This window comes from Lutjanus erythropterus, chromosome 10, assembly GCF_056507025.1.
Source record: "Lutjanus erythropterus isolate fLutEry1 chromosome 10, fLutEry1.hap2, whole genome shotgun sequence".
In the NCBI taxonomy this organism is placed as follows: domain Eukaryota; kingdom Metazoa; phylum Chordata; class Actinopteri; order Lutjaniformes; family Lutjanidae; genus Lutjanus; species Lutjanus erythropterus.
This window is the reverse complement of record NC_139326.1, coordinates 866,798-882,593: the sequence shown is the minus strand read 5'-3', so window position 1 is coordinate 882,593 and position 15,796 is coordinate 866,798. Positions and strand designations below refer to the sequence as shown.

Below are 15,796 nucleotides of genomic sequence, written 5' to 3'. Positions count from 1 at the left end.
CTGATCAATAATGAACAGTTAACTGAGTGAAGACAGAGAGAGTGAGACACCTGTCTGCGTGTGTATGTGTGTGTGTGTGTGTGCGCGTGTGTGCGTGTCCACCTGTGTGACGTCATGTCCAAACAGAGGAGCTCAAAGACTCTCATCATCACAGACGGTGAGTTCAGATAATCTATAATCTATAATCACTTTACATAATTTTGTCTCGTTACGTTTTTTTTTTTTTTTTACCGTTTTAATCTTGTGTTTTGACACTTTGCTCATGTTGTGTTTGTCTTCTGTTGATCCAGTAAGCAACAGCAGGCAGTCAGGTGTGTGTGTGTGTGTGTGTGTGTGTGTGTGTGTGTGTTCAGTCCATCCTCTGACCTGACTCTGAACTCATCTGTCAGCAGATGAGGATGTTCAGGAGGAGGAGCTGAACCCGTTCTCCTTCAGGGAGTTTCTACGCTGGAAGAAGCAGGATCCAGACCAGGACCCAGGACAGGACCTGGACCAGGAGCAGACACACAGCAAGGTATGAGAACGCCACCGTCTGCAGCCAGAGAAGAAGAAAAAGAAGAACTGCACACCATTTATTAGCTACCTGTCTGTCTGTGTGTCTGTAGTCTGTCAGCAGCTCTCAGAGGTTCTTTGGGAACGTGACCTTTGACCCTGAGGTCAGAACTGGTTTCTTCTCTGAACCCTCTCTGGCACCACAGGTAGAGTGACATCATCACTGACATCACCGTGTCTAAAATCTCATGTCCTCCCTGTATAGCAGACGTGTAGTTAAACAGCAACCTGTCCGTCTGTTTGTCCAATCAGGAGGAGGAGGAAGATTGGGGGCGGAGCTTCCAGTCTGGTGTTGACAGCACCTCCTCCCTCTGCACAGAGGAGGAGGAAGAGGAAGAGGAGGAGACCAGGTGAGTCATGTCTGCTTAATGACTACAAGTCAGATTATCATCAAATGTCTCTGATGATATAATAATACTAACAACAACAATACTAATGATGATGACGATGATAATAAAAACTTTATTTATGTAGCAACACAGTTACAAAGTGTTTTACATGGTTGAATCAGGATTAAAATATTTAAGGTTGAGGCCAATAAAACCAGACAATTTAAAGAATGAATGAAATATAAAATGTAGGGAGTCTCTGTCTTTATGTCCCGAAGCTTAAAACAGTTAAATAGCCTGGTTCCATGTAGCTGTAAGCAGTGACCGTTGTTCAAGTCTGTGTTCAATGTAGTTCAACCTAACTTTGATGGAATCTGTCAAATCTGTCACCCATAGATGTACATCATCATCCCACCAATCCATCATCACATCAATCATTCCATCAATCATCACATCAATCATTCTATCAATCATTCCATCAATCATCACATCAATCATTCCGTCAATCATCACATCAATCATTCCATCAATCATCACATCAATCATTCCATCAATCATTCCATCAATCATCACATCAATCATCACATCAATCGTCACATCAATCATTCCATCAATCATCACATCAATCGTCACATCATTCATTCCATCAATCATTCCATCAATCGTCACATCAATCATCACATCAATCGTCACATCAATCATTCCACAGAAACCACCAGAAACAGCATCAACTGTATTTGACAAACATTAGAAATCATTTTTATATCACAGAACTGTTGGAGTAGAAGGATTTAGTTTGAGCCTCTAGGTGTTCCTAATAAACTGGACAACATCTGTGAATGAAACAGGTTCTCCTCCAAACCTGAAGTCCAGCAGAGAGGAGGAGGAGCAGGAGGAGCAGAGAACTATGAAGGAGATGATGAGACCTCCATTGCTGAACCAGTCACCTCCTGCCGGAGGAGGAACACGAGGAACAGTCAGATACAACAGGTAACACACACCATAACAACAATAATAACAACAGTGACAACGATAATAATGATGATGATGATGATGAAGAAGATGATATTAATAAAAACTTCATTTATACAACAGCACAGTTACAAAGTGTAGAAGAGTCTCTGTGTTTATGTCTGTCAGTGTTCTTGGCACTGGTCATCAGATCAGCGTCACGCCCTAACAGCTAACAAGGCTGGTACCAGATAGCTAAAAAAAAAGACCAGCAATAAATAGTCAAAAATCTTGTTTCTGAATAGCTAGAAACTCTGGTCCCAAATGACTAGAAACTCTGGTCCCAAATGACTAGAAACCCTAGTCCCCGATAGCTTAAAAACTGGTCCTAAATAGCCAAAACTCCTGGTCCCAAATAGCTAAATAATCTAGTTACCAAATAACTAAAAACCCTGGTTCTAAATAACTAAACAGTCTAAACTGAAAGGAGCACACGTGTGTTGAATGGATGAAACTCCGTCTTCATCAACATTAGCATGTCTGGCTAACTAATGCTAGCTTACCAGCTGCAGTAACTTGACCTCCAGACAAACTTGTTAGATCTCACTGCATCTGCATTTGTTCTGTTTCAGGCTTCTGTCTTTCTATATAATTAACAAAATATTAAGATAGGATTTCATTAGGTAACAAATTATTTTCATTATCAATTAATGTGTTGATTATTTTCTCAATAAATGTATTAGTTGTTTGGTCCGTAAAATGTTAGAAAATGTTGATAAAAGACCAAGATGACGTCCTCAGATGTTTTGTTTTGTCCACAACTCAAAGATATTCAGTTTACTGTCAGAGACGAGGAAAGAAACCAGAAAATATTCACATTTAAGAAACTGAAATCAGAGAATTTTGACTATTTTTCTTTAAATAATGATTGAAACTGATCGTAGCAGCCTTCATCATTCTTGCGTCGTCTTCCTGTCTTTTTGTTTCTGGCCCCTGATGTTGGTTTTGTGTGTTACAGCTAAAGGAGGAGAACATGGACTTGAGGAGAACCATCAGGGAGCTGCAGAGGAGATCAGAAGCGAACGACCGCAGGTGAGCAGCAGCCAATCACATGACAGCACTGAACCCAGCAGGGATCCGCTGATTTGAGAAAACTCTGGAGAGATCTGTCCTCACTGTTTCTTCAGTGGTGATGTTTTATGATGTGACTGTTGCTATGGTTACCATCGGTGAATGTTTTCACAGACCCTCCAGGATTTTGTGGGCGGAGTTTAGGATTGTTGCGGCCTGAAATGCCTGATGTTGTGGCAGCTTTTCTTTAAAAAAAAAATGCAGTGCATGTTGTGATGTTTTTAGGCACTTTTTTGCAAAGCATGAGAAAGTGACAAGTGCAAAAGAAAATCGAAAATTGAACTTGTTCCAAGGAGAACAAAACCGCACTATATTCTGAGTGTTCTAAGTGCTCCTGGTGCAAAAGAACAAAGAGGAATATTGTTGTCGTCCTCCGCGTCCTGCAGGACGATGAGCTTGGATGCTAAAACAATTAATCCTTTGCCCCGCCTCCAAACAGCAACTGTCCAATCATAGTTTAGCAATTGTAACTAGGGCCGTCAAGTTTTCCAATTCTCTACATGTTGAAGATGTGCAAGAGACTCTGAGAAGAGAGATACTCAGCTGTGTCTTTTTTGTCTCTAAAATATGTTGCAGTCTGGCTGGGTGACCCGTCTCAAGGTCCGCTGCACTAATCGAGTCCCTGCGTTTCCTTTTCCCACATTAATGAGTGTATTTCTGTCATCTATCATGTAGATATACCTGCTGTATTTCACTATCTGACCAATGTTAGCTGAGATGTAAGCTAGCTTTAGCCTCAGTCTGTTAGCATTAATGTTATATCATGTACGCAGCTGTTAGCTAACTTTACATAAACACTTTCACAGGGTTCTGGTTTTAAAACGTGTCAGATGGAAACATTAAAACATCAGTTAAGTTAGCATTAGCATTAGCTCACATCAGTCAGCTACACTTATGAAATCTACTCATGAGTCTTTATTTTAGAGACAAAATCCACCGTCATCAGCTGGAAATGAGAATCTGCTTTTGTTTACGTCTCTAAGGAATCACAGACCGTTTCAACAGTTACTCCCAGTGTTGATGTTAAATCTGCCGCCGTTATCACCAACCCAGCAGGCAGAGTATTTACCCATCATGCCCCTGTGCCTGTGTGCTCCTGTCAGGGTGTTGGAGCTGTCGGAGGAGCTGCTCCAGAGGAGACGTCAGGAGGAGAAGGAGGCTCAGGACCTGGAGAGCATGGTGCACTCTGTGGAGCAGAACCTCCACCTGATGACGGTTCGTTAACAGCAGCAGCAAATATCAGAAAATAATGAAAACTGATTCATTAATCCTGTCACAATCTTGTCAGTTGAAAAATAGGTCCAAACACGGACCGTGAGCTCCACCTGTTTCCACGTTTGGACCTGTTTTTCAACTAGTGATCAATCTAGCAATAATTTCTCCAATAATTGATTAATTGTTTGATCCATAAAATGTCAGAAAATATTGATCAGTGTTTCTTGTTTTGTCCACAACTTAAAGATATTCAGTTTACTGTCAGAGAAGACTTAAGAAACCAGAAAGTATTCACATTTAAGAAGCTGAAATCAGAGAATTTGGACTTTGTTCTGTCTGTGTGTTGCAGAAACGAGCAGTGAAAGCAGAGAACAGCGTTTCCAAACTGAAGGCGGAGCTACAGCAGCTGCAGGTGAGACACGGTTTTTATGTTTGATCATCAGTGATGTGCAGCACCATGGCACAAAAGAGCGGGTGGGCAGGCATCAAATCAATCGAATCAAATCTACAGCTAACTGAGCTAACTGAGCTAACGAGCTAACTAGCTAACGCCCGCCACAGATAACATCAGACCACAGTTAGCTTGTTTACTTGCTGCTAAAGTAGGCTAACTCATGTTTGTCCATCAGCTAATTCTGTCGGCAGACCAGCCTTATAACTTGACATTATCAATGTCAACACGGCTTTAAAAGTGACATAACTGACTCATCTTCACACTTATGACAGGTGTTATGACATGCTTATGACAGTCTCATGCACACATCATTACCCAATAATCTTTATTAACTCGTTTAAATCAGGCGCTTATTGTTTATTCATTTTAATTTAATTTCCTAAAGTCAAAACAAGTTTTCTTTGAACATCTGAAAACTGATTCAGTTAAATGAGTCTTGATCTTTTCAGCTCCATTTTAATCCAAATGACCCCAAACATCCCGTTTACACTGAAAATAATAACCTGTGTGTCAGGTGTGTATAATGTGTGTGTGTGTGTGTGTGTGTGTGTGTGTGTGTGTGTGTCAGGTGGAGGTGGACTCTCTGAGGTCAGAGAACGACAGTCTGAAGGCAGCAGAGTCTGAGGTCGTCATGACAATGAGACACAATGCTCAGGTGGCCTCTGAGTACCTTAACAAGACAGCAAGCCACGCCCACTCTTCCATCCGGTCAGTACCCGTCTTCAGTTGCTCTGTACTGTTAGCTGCAGAAGCTAATCCAGTCTGTTCATCTGGAGGGCTGTAGGTCTGCTGGACTCACAGTCAGACAGGGAACAGTTCTGTGAAAGACCAGGCTGAAAAATGTTGGAAGTTTCCTTTAATCTCAGTAAAGATACTCAGAAAGTTGAAGTTGAGACTCGTTAGTTTTCTGATGTTTACAGAGATGAAAGAAAAACAATCAGAACATTTTTATCCTCTAATGTGAAACCTGTCTCTCTGTCTGTCTCACACTCTGTCTGTCTGTCTCTCTCTGTCTGTCTCACACTCTGTCTGTCTGCCTGCAGTCAGCTGTTGGGGGAGGCAGAGACTCTCCATCTTGTCTCTCAGCTGCTTCAGTCCATCGATAAGATGTCCACCCTGGACTCAGAGTCCTGAGCTCCTCTAGACCTCCAGGTCTCTGTTGGACGTCCTCTGGACGCTTGTCTTGCACAGGACAGGATGTGGTTGTCACAGAAACAGCCCTGAAAGGACAAACTGTGAGGTCACGAGGTCCATCATTTCATCGATGTTTTATTTTGAAAATGTGTAAGTGAACCTTCAGTGACGTCATGGCAGCTGGAGGACTTCTTGGCTCCTGATTGGCCAGTTTGTTGGACAACATCAGCCTGAAGACGCAGACGGATCAGTGAACTGTTTGTTTTTACAGTGCCATTAAATATGAAGTTAAAAACATTTTAAATCATGTAGATGGATTGTTGTTCAGAACTCCTGAATGTCATATTTTAAGCTTCTGTGTTGATCAGCAACGAATATTCAACACTTCAGGTGAGAAAAGTCCCTGAGCAGGTGAGTCAGAGGGACATCACACATCCCAAACATGTCCACATTTTAACATTGCCAAGAAAACGTGTTGACCTTCACTGCTGTGCTGCAGACCAGCCCAGCTGAGCGTCACAGCATCGGGTCACTCGTGCTGCCGGCGTTTTGTGGGTCTGCGTTCAGCACGAGCTGAAGCTGCTGAGGCGGAGGAGCGACAGACGATGGAGGCAACAGCTCCTGCTGTGTCTGTCTGTCTGTCTGTCTGTCTGTCTGTCAGAGAGCAGGAGGTGCCTGGAGCTCAAGGACCCGTCTGAGCAGCAACTTCAGCATGAGCTGAACACAGACCTCAGCAGCAGGTAAAATATATATTTATTTATGTAAACAAATCTGGCAAAGTACTGGAAGTTAACAAGCCGCCATTGCTGCTGTAGCGTTTCCCTGCAATATGACTGCGAATGAATTCACATGAACTTTTTATGTAACGTTACTTTTGACTACAATGTCTAGGAAGTCGGGGTGAACCGTGATACCACGAAAATCTTGCATGCCTGATGAAAAACGTAAATTCATGTTATTTTAAAATATATATTACACAGAACTTCATCACTTAAATGTGACAGGTGGTCCATTTTTTTCTCTTCTCTGTTATCAGGCATGATACTGCCGGGTTCTCGCTCCCCGGGAAGAAAATCTGATTTGAACCAGTTAAAAACAGTGTCAGAGTCTGTGTAAAAGAATGGTTTGATCTACTGTGTCAAACGCTGCACTCAGATCTAAAAGCACTAAGACAGACGGCGTTTTTGTGTCCATGTTTGACCCGATGTCTTTGACAGTTTTCACTAATGCTGTCTCTGTGCTGTGATATTTTCTAAAACCAGGTTGATATATTTCAGCAGTGTTTGTCGAGGTCATAAAATCATTTAACTGGTAAAAAACAAGTTTTTCTAAAATCTTACTTAAAAATGGCAAATTGGAAACAGGTCGATATTTCTCTGGTAGTGATGTGTCCAAATTGTTCCTCTTCAAGAGTGGCTTAACTACGGCCGTCTTAAAAGCAGTGAGTCTGAAGTGAATGATTGATGATGGTCAGCAGATCGTTTCTTAAAAAGCTATAAACGTCTTTAAAAAAAGATGTTGGAACGGGGTCTAAAAGGCAGGTTGCTGAACTTAACTTAACAAGCATTTCAGCGTCCACCAGGACGAACCTCTCCAGTGTTTCCTCATTTAAGGGCGAACATTTCAAAACATTAAAATGTGTAGACTGACAATGTAAAATATTAGAACTAATAGTATTTATTTTGCTTCTGAAGTGGGCTGCAAGATCTTCACATGAAAAGTTCAAGACTTCGGTTAAAAACAGGGTTAATTAAATGGTCAATGGTTGGATTTTAGTGGTTGTTACTGATTAATTTTGAAAAATGTTCTGTTCTTGCATTTTTAACTGCTTTGTTGTAGTTAGTCAGCTGTTCCTGAAACATTTGAAAATGAATTGTTAGTTTGTTTTTCCGCCATTTTCTTTCAGCTATTCTGCAATTTCTCTGAAATTCATACAGTTAATTAGGTTTAAAAAATCTAGACTAAAGGAATCTGATTTATTGTCCACATGTATATTAAGATCACCTAAAATAATAATCCTGTTATATTTAGCGTGGATAATTTGGCTGGTCTGTATATTGTCAGACAGGCTGCTAAAAAGAAAAGACATGTATTCACCAAATAAAATGTTTTTAAAACCATGAGCTGCTAAAAGGATCCCCCCCCCCCCCCCCCCCCCCCTCTTCTACCATTTCTAATAGAATATGAAAAGTCATAATGGGGGGGTTAGGACCTCTGCCATGTTTGGGGACGAACAGCAGGGGGGTCACGTATGTTTCTAAATTTCAAGTTATTGATATTAGGGCCTGAGGATATTTCTTTGTTGTGGTATTTTAAATGTTCTCTGATGGTAATAATGACAGGGACAGATGAAATGTTAGAGAAGTCTGAGGGTCCCAGTCCTGTAATGCAGCTCTCACCGTTAAAAGTGGAACTAAAATAATAGTGACTTGGACCCGGGGGACATCAATCACTGATGGGCTGGTCAGCAGGTGTGGACGGCTGCCGGATCTGTTCAGGTGCAGTCCATCTGCCCCGAAAAGGTGCCTCCTCTCCCAGAATGCATCAAAGTTGTCTATGAAGCCCATATTGTGGGATCTACAGGCAGTGGACAGCCAGGTGTTCAGGCCACAGGTGGGGGCGGGGCCAGAGATAAAAACAAAAGAAACTGAACAGAAACTGTTTGACCCGCTTCAGGAGTTCGGTCTGCTGTTTGGAGATATCATTTGTACCTGCATGAATGATGATTCTGTCGGCCTCCGGATAAGATCTCCTGATGTCTGTAAGGTGGCACCTGGGAATGACAGCGTGAGCGCCCCCTTCATCCGCACGTTCCTCACCACGGAATCTCCAATGATGATGGTGGTTGATGGTGGCGGAGATGTAGATTTCTTCCTCGGTGAGGTAGCTGAGTAACGGCCCGTGGAGCCGGAGTGAAATTCAGCATTGAGCGGCGGGGCGAGAGGCTCGTCCAGGTATGTTGACCGAGGGAGATGGAGATCCGCTGGACCCGGATGATATGATGGGAGGTGGAGGAGGCTGCCGGTTCCCGGATAGTGGGGGAAAGTCATGCGGGTCGAAGATATCGTATCGGTTCTCCAACTGGATGCCATAGGCTGCAGCAGTGCGAGCGGAGAGCCTCCCCTTATTTCCGCGCTTGTCGACAGCAACCCAGGGCTCCAGGTGTGATGGAGTTGAACTGACTGGGGCTTTGGGCTTTGCCCCGAGCCGGAGCCAGGGACCCATTGGAGCAGGATCGGACGCAGCACCCGGAGCGCAGGCCGCAGCAGGAAGAGTAGAGCCAGCGGCTGGAGGAGCAGCAGTATCAGCCGGCTGAAACTACACATAAAAGTCAGTTTATGATAGAACCGTTCAGCGGAGGAACAAAACGCCGACGCAGACATACACCCCCAACAAGATCCAACACATGACCAGCGGTAAACCTCTTTGCGCTGGTTGTCCCATTGTTTTCCTATGGAGAGAGTGGTGTCGTGAGTTAGCTTAAAGCTAATGTTCACCTGTCGTACTGAACACATACACACGAGAGAAGAAAAGAGGATTTCATTAAATGTTAAACTGTTCGTTTATGTCAGCTGGTTGTTTAGGAAACGAAAAGAAAATATGAAAGTAATGTTTCTACAGGAGCCCTGAGCAGACAAACTAAATCCTACAGACTAGACCTTTAAAAGTCAACATGTTTTATATCAACAGTACAGATGGATGATAATTAACTTTGTCACTGCCAAATAAACTTTATTAAGAGCAAAGACTTACTTCGTCTACTTCCTGGTTTCTGTTTCACCAGCTGTGAGCAGCTCCTCTAGATCATGTGTGCATTGCATTGTGGGAGAATTTTTGAGAGAAACTTCTTTAAAAAATATTTTATATAACAAGAACGAATGATAAAATAACAGTAGCATTACTAATAATTCTAGTTACTTATCCACTGACTATTCAGTGTTCAGTCCTGGATGTATTTTTCAATTCATTCATTTGTTAGTTGTTTGTGCCATAAAGTGGATCAAACAACTGATTGGTCAATCAAAACAATGATTGACAGGTGAATGAATAGCAAAAATAATCATGACTTGAAGTCCGACAAAGATGTTTTCTGAATTCTGTAGAACAATCTTACAAACAAACATTGATTTTATCATACTGTAGTGGTTTATTTACAAATAATACAAAAAACAAACAATACAAAGAATTGATGTTTCCATGTGTCACCAGCGTGTGCGGCGTTTGCGCACACGGTCGAGTTCCTGTATCTCTCCTCTCCAGCGGGCGACCCAACCCTGCAGCTGCCTCAGTTGTTTTGTCTGCTCAGCAGCTGAACGTGACAACTCTGCTGTGAAAGTCTGCTGGAACCTCTGACACACACACACACACACACACACACACACACACACACACACACACACACACACACACATCACAATAAAGCTTTCTCCTTTATGGATGTTTATGTGTGTGTGTGCGCGCGCGCGCGTGTGTGTGTGTGTGTCTGGCGTGTGTGTGTGTGTGTGTGCGTGCGTGCGTGTGTGTGTGTGTGTGTGTGTGTGTGTGTGTGTGTGTGTGTGTGTGTGTGTACCTTCACAGCAGCATGTCTCTGCTCAATAACATTCAGATGTCCCTGGGTGCAACTGGTCGTAGTGATGGAGGGAGTCATCGCCATGGCAATACTGGATGGAGGGTCAGCAGTGCTGTTTGGGAACAAGAAGTACGAGATACCAGGCCAGGTCCTGACACACACACACACACACACACACACACACACACACACACAGTGAGAGTGTTGTTGCTCCAGCAGTTAGAAGCTGCAAAAAAAAATCAGCTGAAAACAGCAGGAAGGCTTTTACTGTGAAGGAGCGGGAAGGGCTTTTACTGTGAAGGAGCGGAAGGTAAAAGCCCTCCTGCTCCACGCTGCACAAACACTGACTGTGGAGTCGACAGAATAATCAGTGAATATATTGAAATGAGCTTTTCTCTGATTCGTCACAGTAACAGTGATGCTGTGATCCAGGTGAGGTGTTACCTGCGGACTGAACCAGGTCTCTGTCCTCTGTCCTGAGTTCCCGTCTCTGCTGTGTCGGTTTCTGCAAGAGATGATGACTTCGAATTCATCGATGATCAGTTAATCGGATCGATCATGTAAGATTTAACTGATCTACGATCAGATAAACGTGAAACATGAAGCTCTTTATATGTTCCACAGGCTACACTCTTAAAAATAAGGGTTCCAACAGGGTTCCTCCTGAAGTGCTGTGGTTCTACCTAGAACTATTTGCTTCTGAAGAACCCTTTTTGGAAGAAAGGATTTATCAAGGGTTCTTTGTAAGACTGAGGGTTCCATTAAGAACCTTTTTCATCCAAAGACCCTTTTTTTGGAAGAAAGAGTTCTTCAATGATTGTTGAAATCTTTGAAGAACTCTTTTGAGGGGGGTGTTGACTTTGTTAAAACAGGTGAATGTTTACCTGCAGGTGTGGGTGTCTTGTCCAAGAGGAGGAGGAGGTTCTCCGTCAGAGACGCCACTGATGTCACAAACTCCTCCCCTCTGACTTGCACACGCTCCTAAACACACACAAAAAAAACACACAGGTGTCATAGTGACTCCACACCCTGCCTGTCTGACAGGTGTCACAGTGACTCCGCCCCCTGCTTCTACCTGTAGTTGCAGGTGTGTGCTGCAGATGGCGTCATGCAGCTGCTGCTGTCTGAGCTCCTCCCTGCTGTTCACCGTCTCCAGCTCAGCGTCGGTCATCGACACACGCAGCCGACGGAAGTTCTCACACTGAGAACCACAGAAGAAGAAAAGTCTGTCAGCTGATTCACTGATGACCTGTGATGTCAGACTAGAGCTGAACGATTCAATTGAAAAGTCTGTGACAGAATTCTCTGACATTTTCTGGAGCAAGAACTGATCCATTAGTCATAAAAATGATGAACAGATCATGAAAACGATGATTAGTTGCAGTTGTCTTCAGTGTGTAGAATGTGATGCACCTCCTGTGAGGAGAAAACTGCAGTGGAACATGTTTTGATTTTGATCAGATTTGTATGAATTGTTCAGCCCTGTGTCAGACTCTTACCTTCTCCTTCTCACTGGCTGCCAGCGTCTCCTCCAGCTTCTGCCTGAGTGTCCCCACCTCCTCACTCAGTGCCGCCCCCTGCTGTCGCTCATGGTTAGCGACCAAAGCTGGGGGCAACGAACACATGAGCTTCTCACTCTCAGACAGCTGCTGCATCAACTCTGAGAGACAGACAGGCAGACAGACAGAGAGACAGACAGACAGAGTGTACAGTTGCTTATTTATTCTGTGTCGGCTTCACAGACAGTAAAATAAATCATGGTCATTGTCTCTGGATGACTCAGCTAACGGTCAGATAATCCAAAACTGAGTAGAAGTGGTGCACAGGTGGAGGTGAGGTGAAGACCTGACAGTCACCCACCTGTCATTCAAGAAGGCCACGCCCTTAATTATGCTCAACTTTAAGCCTTAATATCATTCAAATGGGTGAGTTGTTAAAATTCAGCCCTGTATACTTGCAGAGGAAAAAAACACCCTCAACTCCATTCGGAGGTCTCGCCTTGGACCGGGGCGAGGGGGACCCAGCAGGAACTCTGACAGGAAGCATCGCCGGAGTCAAACTTTGAGCGGTGGAATGAACGGGGCTCAGCAGCAGCTGAAGTCACCGGCACACAGCTGCTAACCGTGCTGCAGCTACTGTTAGCTAGGGATGTGCGATGTGTACCAACCCTCATTAGTAAGAGCCAGAAATACTAGTCAGTTAAACTATTTATCAGTATTTTATTTGTGCGTGTCAGTTGGCTGTGATACAGCCGCCTGCCACTAGTCAGCGCTGCAGCACCGTCAGACGGCAGCTCCTCTCTCCCAGCGTGTACGAAAATGGGAATAATGTTGAATGTAGACTGTGACAGAATAAAGTGATTTAAAATGACTCAACTGGAGCAACATGTGATCACATTCAGCACAGACAGACATTAACCTGCAGGCTGCTGCTGCTAGCACTGCTAACGTTAGCCACACTGTGTGTCGGGCTGCAGCTAGCATCAGCTCCAGGTGAACCATGTCTTTCACCTGCAGACTCTGAAAACTGAGTTGTTGTCAGATTGTGCAGGTTAATATGCAGTGTTTTGTGTTGCACACATTTCAGCAGCAACAGTGTTTCCCACAGAATGTGTTCTGGGTTTTTTCACCTGCGTTTCTGTTTCCTGTTTAAATATGTCAGTGGTCCTAATGTGTGTGTGTGTGTGTACGTACCCTCTCTGCTCGTACCCAGGAACTTCCTGACCAGTTCCTCCAGTCCCAGCAGACTCTGCTGTGTGCTCTCAGCCCAGTGGTCCAAACGGAGAGGCAGATGGTGAGACCAGCTGAGACCAGAGCGCTCGGCCTGGTAGAAGTCCTGACAGACAGACGGACAGAGAGACAGACGGACAGAGAGACAGACGGACAGAGAGACAGGCAGACAGGATTAGTAAAGTTTAATTAATGTAAGTTTAAATTCATTCACATCTCTTTGAACAAACAGCGTCTCTGTAACCTTGGCAACCTGCAGGATGGTGTCATTGGCCTTCCACAGCACACTGTTCACCACGGAGCTGAGGGACCTGAAACATGAACACAGACACACACACAGACAGGTGAGACACGCCTAAGATTCTCTATCATGAAGACATCAGAGCAGCAGCTGGACTCACTGTGGATTCTGGTCTGGTTCTGGTCCAAAGATCAGGAACCTTCTGTCACCGCTGATGTACCTGCAGCCCCTGCTCTCTCACACACACACACACACACACACACACACACACACACACACACACACACACACACTTAATTGTCATCTAGCTGATTAAAAACGTGTGTGTGTGTGTGTGTGTGTGTGTGTGTGTGTGTGTGTGTGTGTGTGTGTACCTCAGTGTGCTGTCAGTCTCAGCACTCTGCTGAGGACACTGTTCAGGACTCTGACCTGCAGACACACAAACTGCCGTCATTTTTTAAAATAATATCAGGAAGTTGTAAATGACCAACTTGATGAGTGTTTGTTCAGATCTCATGTTGTGTTGCTGTCAGCTTCCTCTGCTGCGTCGTTGCTAGGCTACGCTAACAGTAAACCAGGGCTGAGCAAGTCATGGAAACGTTATCGAAATCACAATGTGGTCTGCTGCACTTTTTAAATTGCAGGAGCAGCAAAATTTGATAAAGATGATTTTTATTTGTAAAATTATTCTACAGACTTAATAAACATCCTTCAAGGGCTGCAACTAATGATTATTTTCATAATTAATTAATCTGTCAATCATTTTTTGATGAAGTAATTGCATGTTGGCAGGGCAGCCAGGGGCCAGAGGGAGTCCAGTTCGGGGACCACAGGATTTCATCTCTGCTTTTTGCAGATGATGTTGTCCTGTTGGCTCCTTCGAACCAGGACCTTCAGCTTGTACTGGGGCGGTTTGCAGCCGAGTGCGAAGCAGCTGGGATGAGAATCAGCACCTCCAAGTCCGAGGCCATGGTTCTCGACCGGAAAAAGGTGGCTTATTCCCTCCGGGTCGGAGAAGAGTCCCTGCCTCAAGTGGAGGAGTTTAAGTATCTTGGGGTCTTGTTTACGAGTGAGGGGAGGATGGAACGCGAGATTGACAGACGGATTGGTGCGGCAGCAGCAGTAATGCGGTCGTTGCGCCGGTCTGTCGTAGGGAAGAAGGAGCTGAGCCGAAAGGTGAAGCTCTCGATTTTCCGGTCAGTCTAAGTTCCTACCCTCACCTATGGTCATGAACTCTGGGTCATGACCGAAAGAACAAGATCTCGGATACAAGCGGCTGAAATGAGTTTCCTCCGCAGGGTGAGGAGCTCTGTCACCAGGGAAGAGCTCGGAGTAGAGCCGCTGCTCCTCCACGTCGAGAGGAGTCAGCTGAGGTGGCTCGGGCATCTATATCGGATGCCTCCTGGGCGCCTCCCTGGGCGCCTCCCTGGGAGGAGGCCCCGGGGAAGACCCAGGACACGCTGGAGTGACTGTCACCCGGCTGGCCTGGGAACGCCTTGGGGTCCCTCCGGAACACCTGGAGGAAGTGTCCAGGGAGAGGGAAGTCTGGGTGTCCCTGCTCAGACTGCTGCCCCCGCGACCCGGCCCCGGATAAGCGGAAGATAATGGATGGATGGATGGATGGATCTTGTCAATCGAAAAGAATAGGTGTAAACATATTTAATAATGATTAATCCATCTGGCCCCGCCCACTTCCTCTCGCTGCTCCACCCACTGCTTGATTTTTAAGATTATTAATCTGAGTGGAACTGAACTCCCCGTATCTGGTAGTTGTTGAAAATATGACACAGTGGCGTCAGAGAGAAACAAGTTTTCACCTGCAGCTGTTCCTCCTGTCTGATCTGCTTCTGCTGGAATCTCCTGCGTCGCACAGATCCTGACGTGTTTGTTGGACAGACGTTAAGAAGGAAGAGACATGAAACATTTACTTGTCTTCATCATCAGGCAGCACAAACAATAGCAGCAGTTCTCACTCAGTGAAACCAGTGGGAGTACGAACCTTTTCACCGTCAACATCATTTCTATAAAAGGTTCTTCAAAACCGAACTCTCTGAGCTGTCTCTGCTCCTGCTCCTGGAAAACACCTGGACGGCCCGACTGGACCTGCTTACTGGGTTTAGGAGGAGCAGAGGGTTTTTCCTGCGGGACGGGAACAAAACACAAATTATAACACACTTACTATGGTCCACATGGACATCGAGTGGAACACAAGAGACAGAAATAGATCCAGTTTATCAGCAGGTGGTGACAAAGACAGGTGCTAGTCCAGGTACACAAGTCCAAGCAAAAAAAGACACTGTCCAATGAGACAGGAGGTAACCTACCCAGGAAAAGTCCAGGTACTGACAGCGCTTTATGAGTTCTTCATTGACTGATCCCAGGAAAGGACACACCTGATCTGGAGACACCTGAAGACAGACAGACAGACAGACAGACAGACACAAGAAACATTAAAGTTGGACTCTTGTTCTTTCAAGACCCTGTTTGTTG

At 44.7% G+C, this 15,796-nt stretch overlaps 2 protein-coding genes across 3 annotated transcripts in view; one reads left to right on the top strand and one right to left on the bottom strand.

Annotated features, from left to right (window-relative positions):
- Positions 1 to 78: 78 nt before the first annotated feature.
- On the top strand, positions 79 to 6,063 carry entr1 (endosome associated trafficking regulator 1). Of its 2 annotated transcripts, none has more exons than XM_084727759.1 (10): positions 79 to 157; positions 393 to 514; positions 606 to 698; positions 808 to 902; positions 1,730 to 1,871; positions 2,851 to 2,924; positions 4,067 to 4,178; positions 4,528 to 4,590; positions 5,201 to 5,340; positions 5,676 to 6,063. In XM_084727759.1, the coding sequence occupies exons 1-10, from the start codon at positions 115 to 117 to the stop codon at positions 5,764 to 5,766; spliced, it is 975 nt and encodes a 324-aa protein (XP_084583885.1). In that variant the 5' UTR covers positions 79 to 114; the 3' UTR covers positions 5,767 to 6,063. The 2 variants fall into 2 exon arrangements, with proteins under 2 accessions (XP_084583885.1, XP_084583884.1); XM_084727758.1 differs by having other exon boundaries at positions 805 to 902.
- A 3,848-nt stretch (positions 6,064 to 9,911) lies between these two features.
- The window catches only part of ccdc180 (coiled-coil domain containing 180), a 19,218-nt gene continuing 13,333 nt past the window's right edge, over positions 9,912 to 15,796 (bottom strand). Inside the window, exons 25-37 of the mRNA XM_084728861.1 lie at positions 15,631 to 15,714; positions 15,306 to 15,445; positions 15,124 to 15,182; positions 13,681 to 13,750; positions 13,467 to 13,535; positions 13,310 to 13,376; positions 13,030 to 13,171; positions 11,836 to 11,996; positions 11,412 to 11,537; positions 11,221 to 11,317; positions 10,781 to 10,841; positions 10,337 to 10,487; positions 9,912 to 10,115 (exon numbers count right to left, since the gene is read on the bottom strand). Of these exons, the coding sequence (XP_084584987.1) occupies positions 9,969 to 10,115; positions 10,337 to 10,487; positions 10,781 to 10,841; positions 11,221 to 11,317; positions 11,412 to 11,537; positions 11,836 to 11,996; positions 13,030 to 13,171; positions 13,310 to 13,376; positions 13,467 to 13,535; positions 13,681 to 13,750; positions 15,124 to 15,182; positions 15,306 to 15,445; positions 15,631 to 15,714 (1,374 nt within the window). The 3' untranslated portion in view covers positions 9,912 to 9,968. The remainder of the gene's footprint in view (positions 10,116 to 10,336; positions 10,488 to 10,780; positions 10,842 to 11,220; positions 11,318 to 11,411; positions 11,538 to 11,835; positions 11,997 to 13,029; positions 13,172 to 13,309; positions 13,377 to 13,466; positions 13,536 to 13,680; positions 13,751 to 15,123; positions 15,183 to 15,305; positions 15,446 to 15,630; positions 15,715 to 15,796) is intronic.

Coding starts and splice junctions, on each gene's coding strand:
- entr1 (XM_084727758.1), top strand. CDS start 115: ATGTCCAAACAGAGGAGCTCAAAGACTCTCATCATCACAGACG. Junction 515..605: donor AGGAGCAGACACACAGCAAG/GTATGAGAACGC, acceptor GTGTGTCTGTAG/TCTGTCAGCAGCTCTCAGAG. Junction 5,341..5,675: donor CACGCCCACTCTTCCATCCG/GTCAGTACCCGT, acceptor GTCTGCCTGCAG/TCAGCTGTTGGGGGAGGCAG.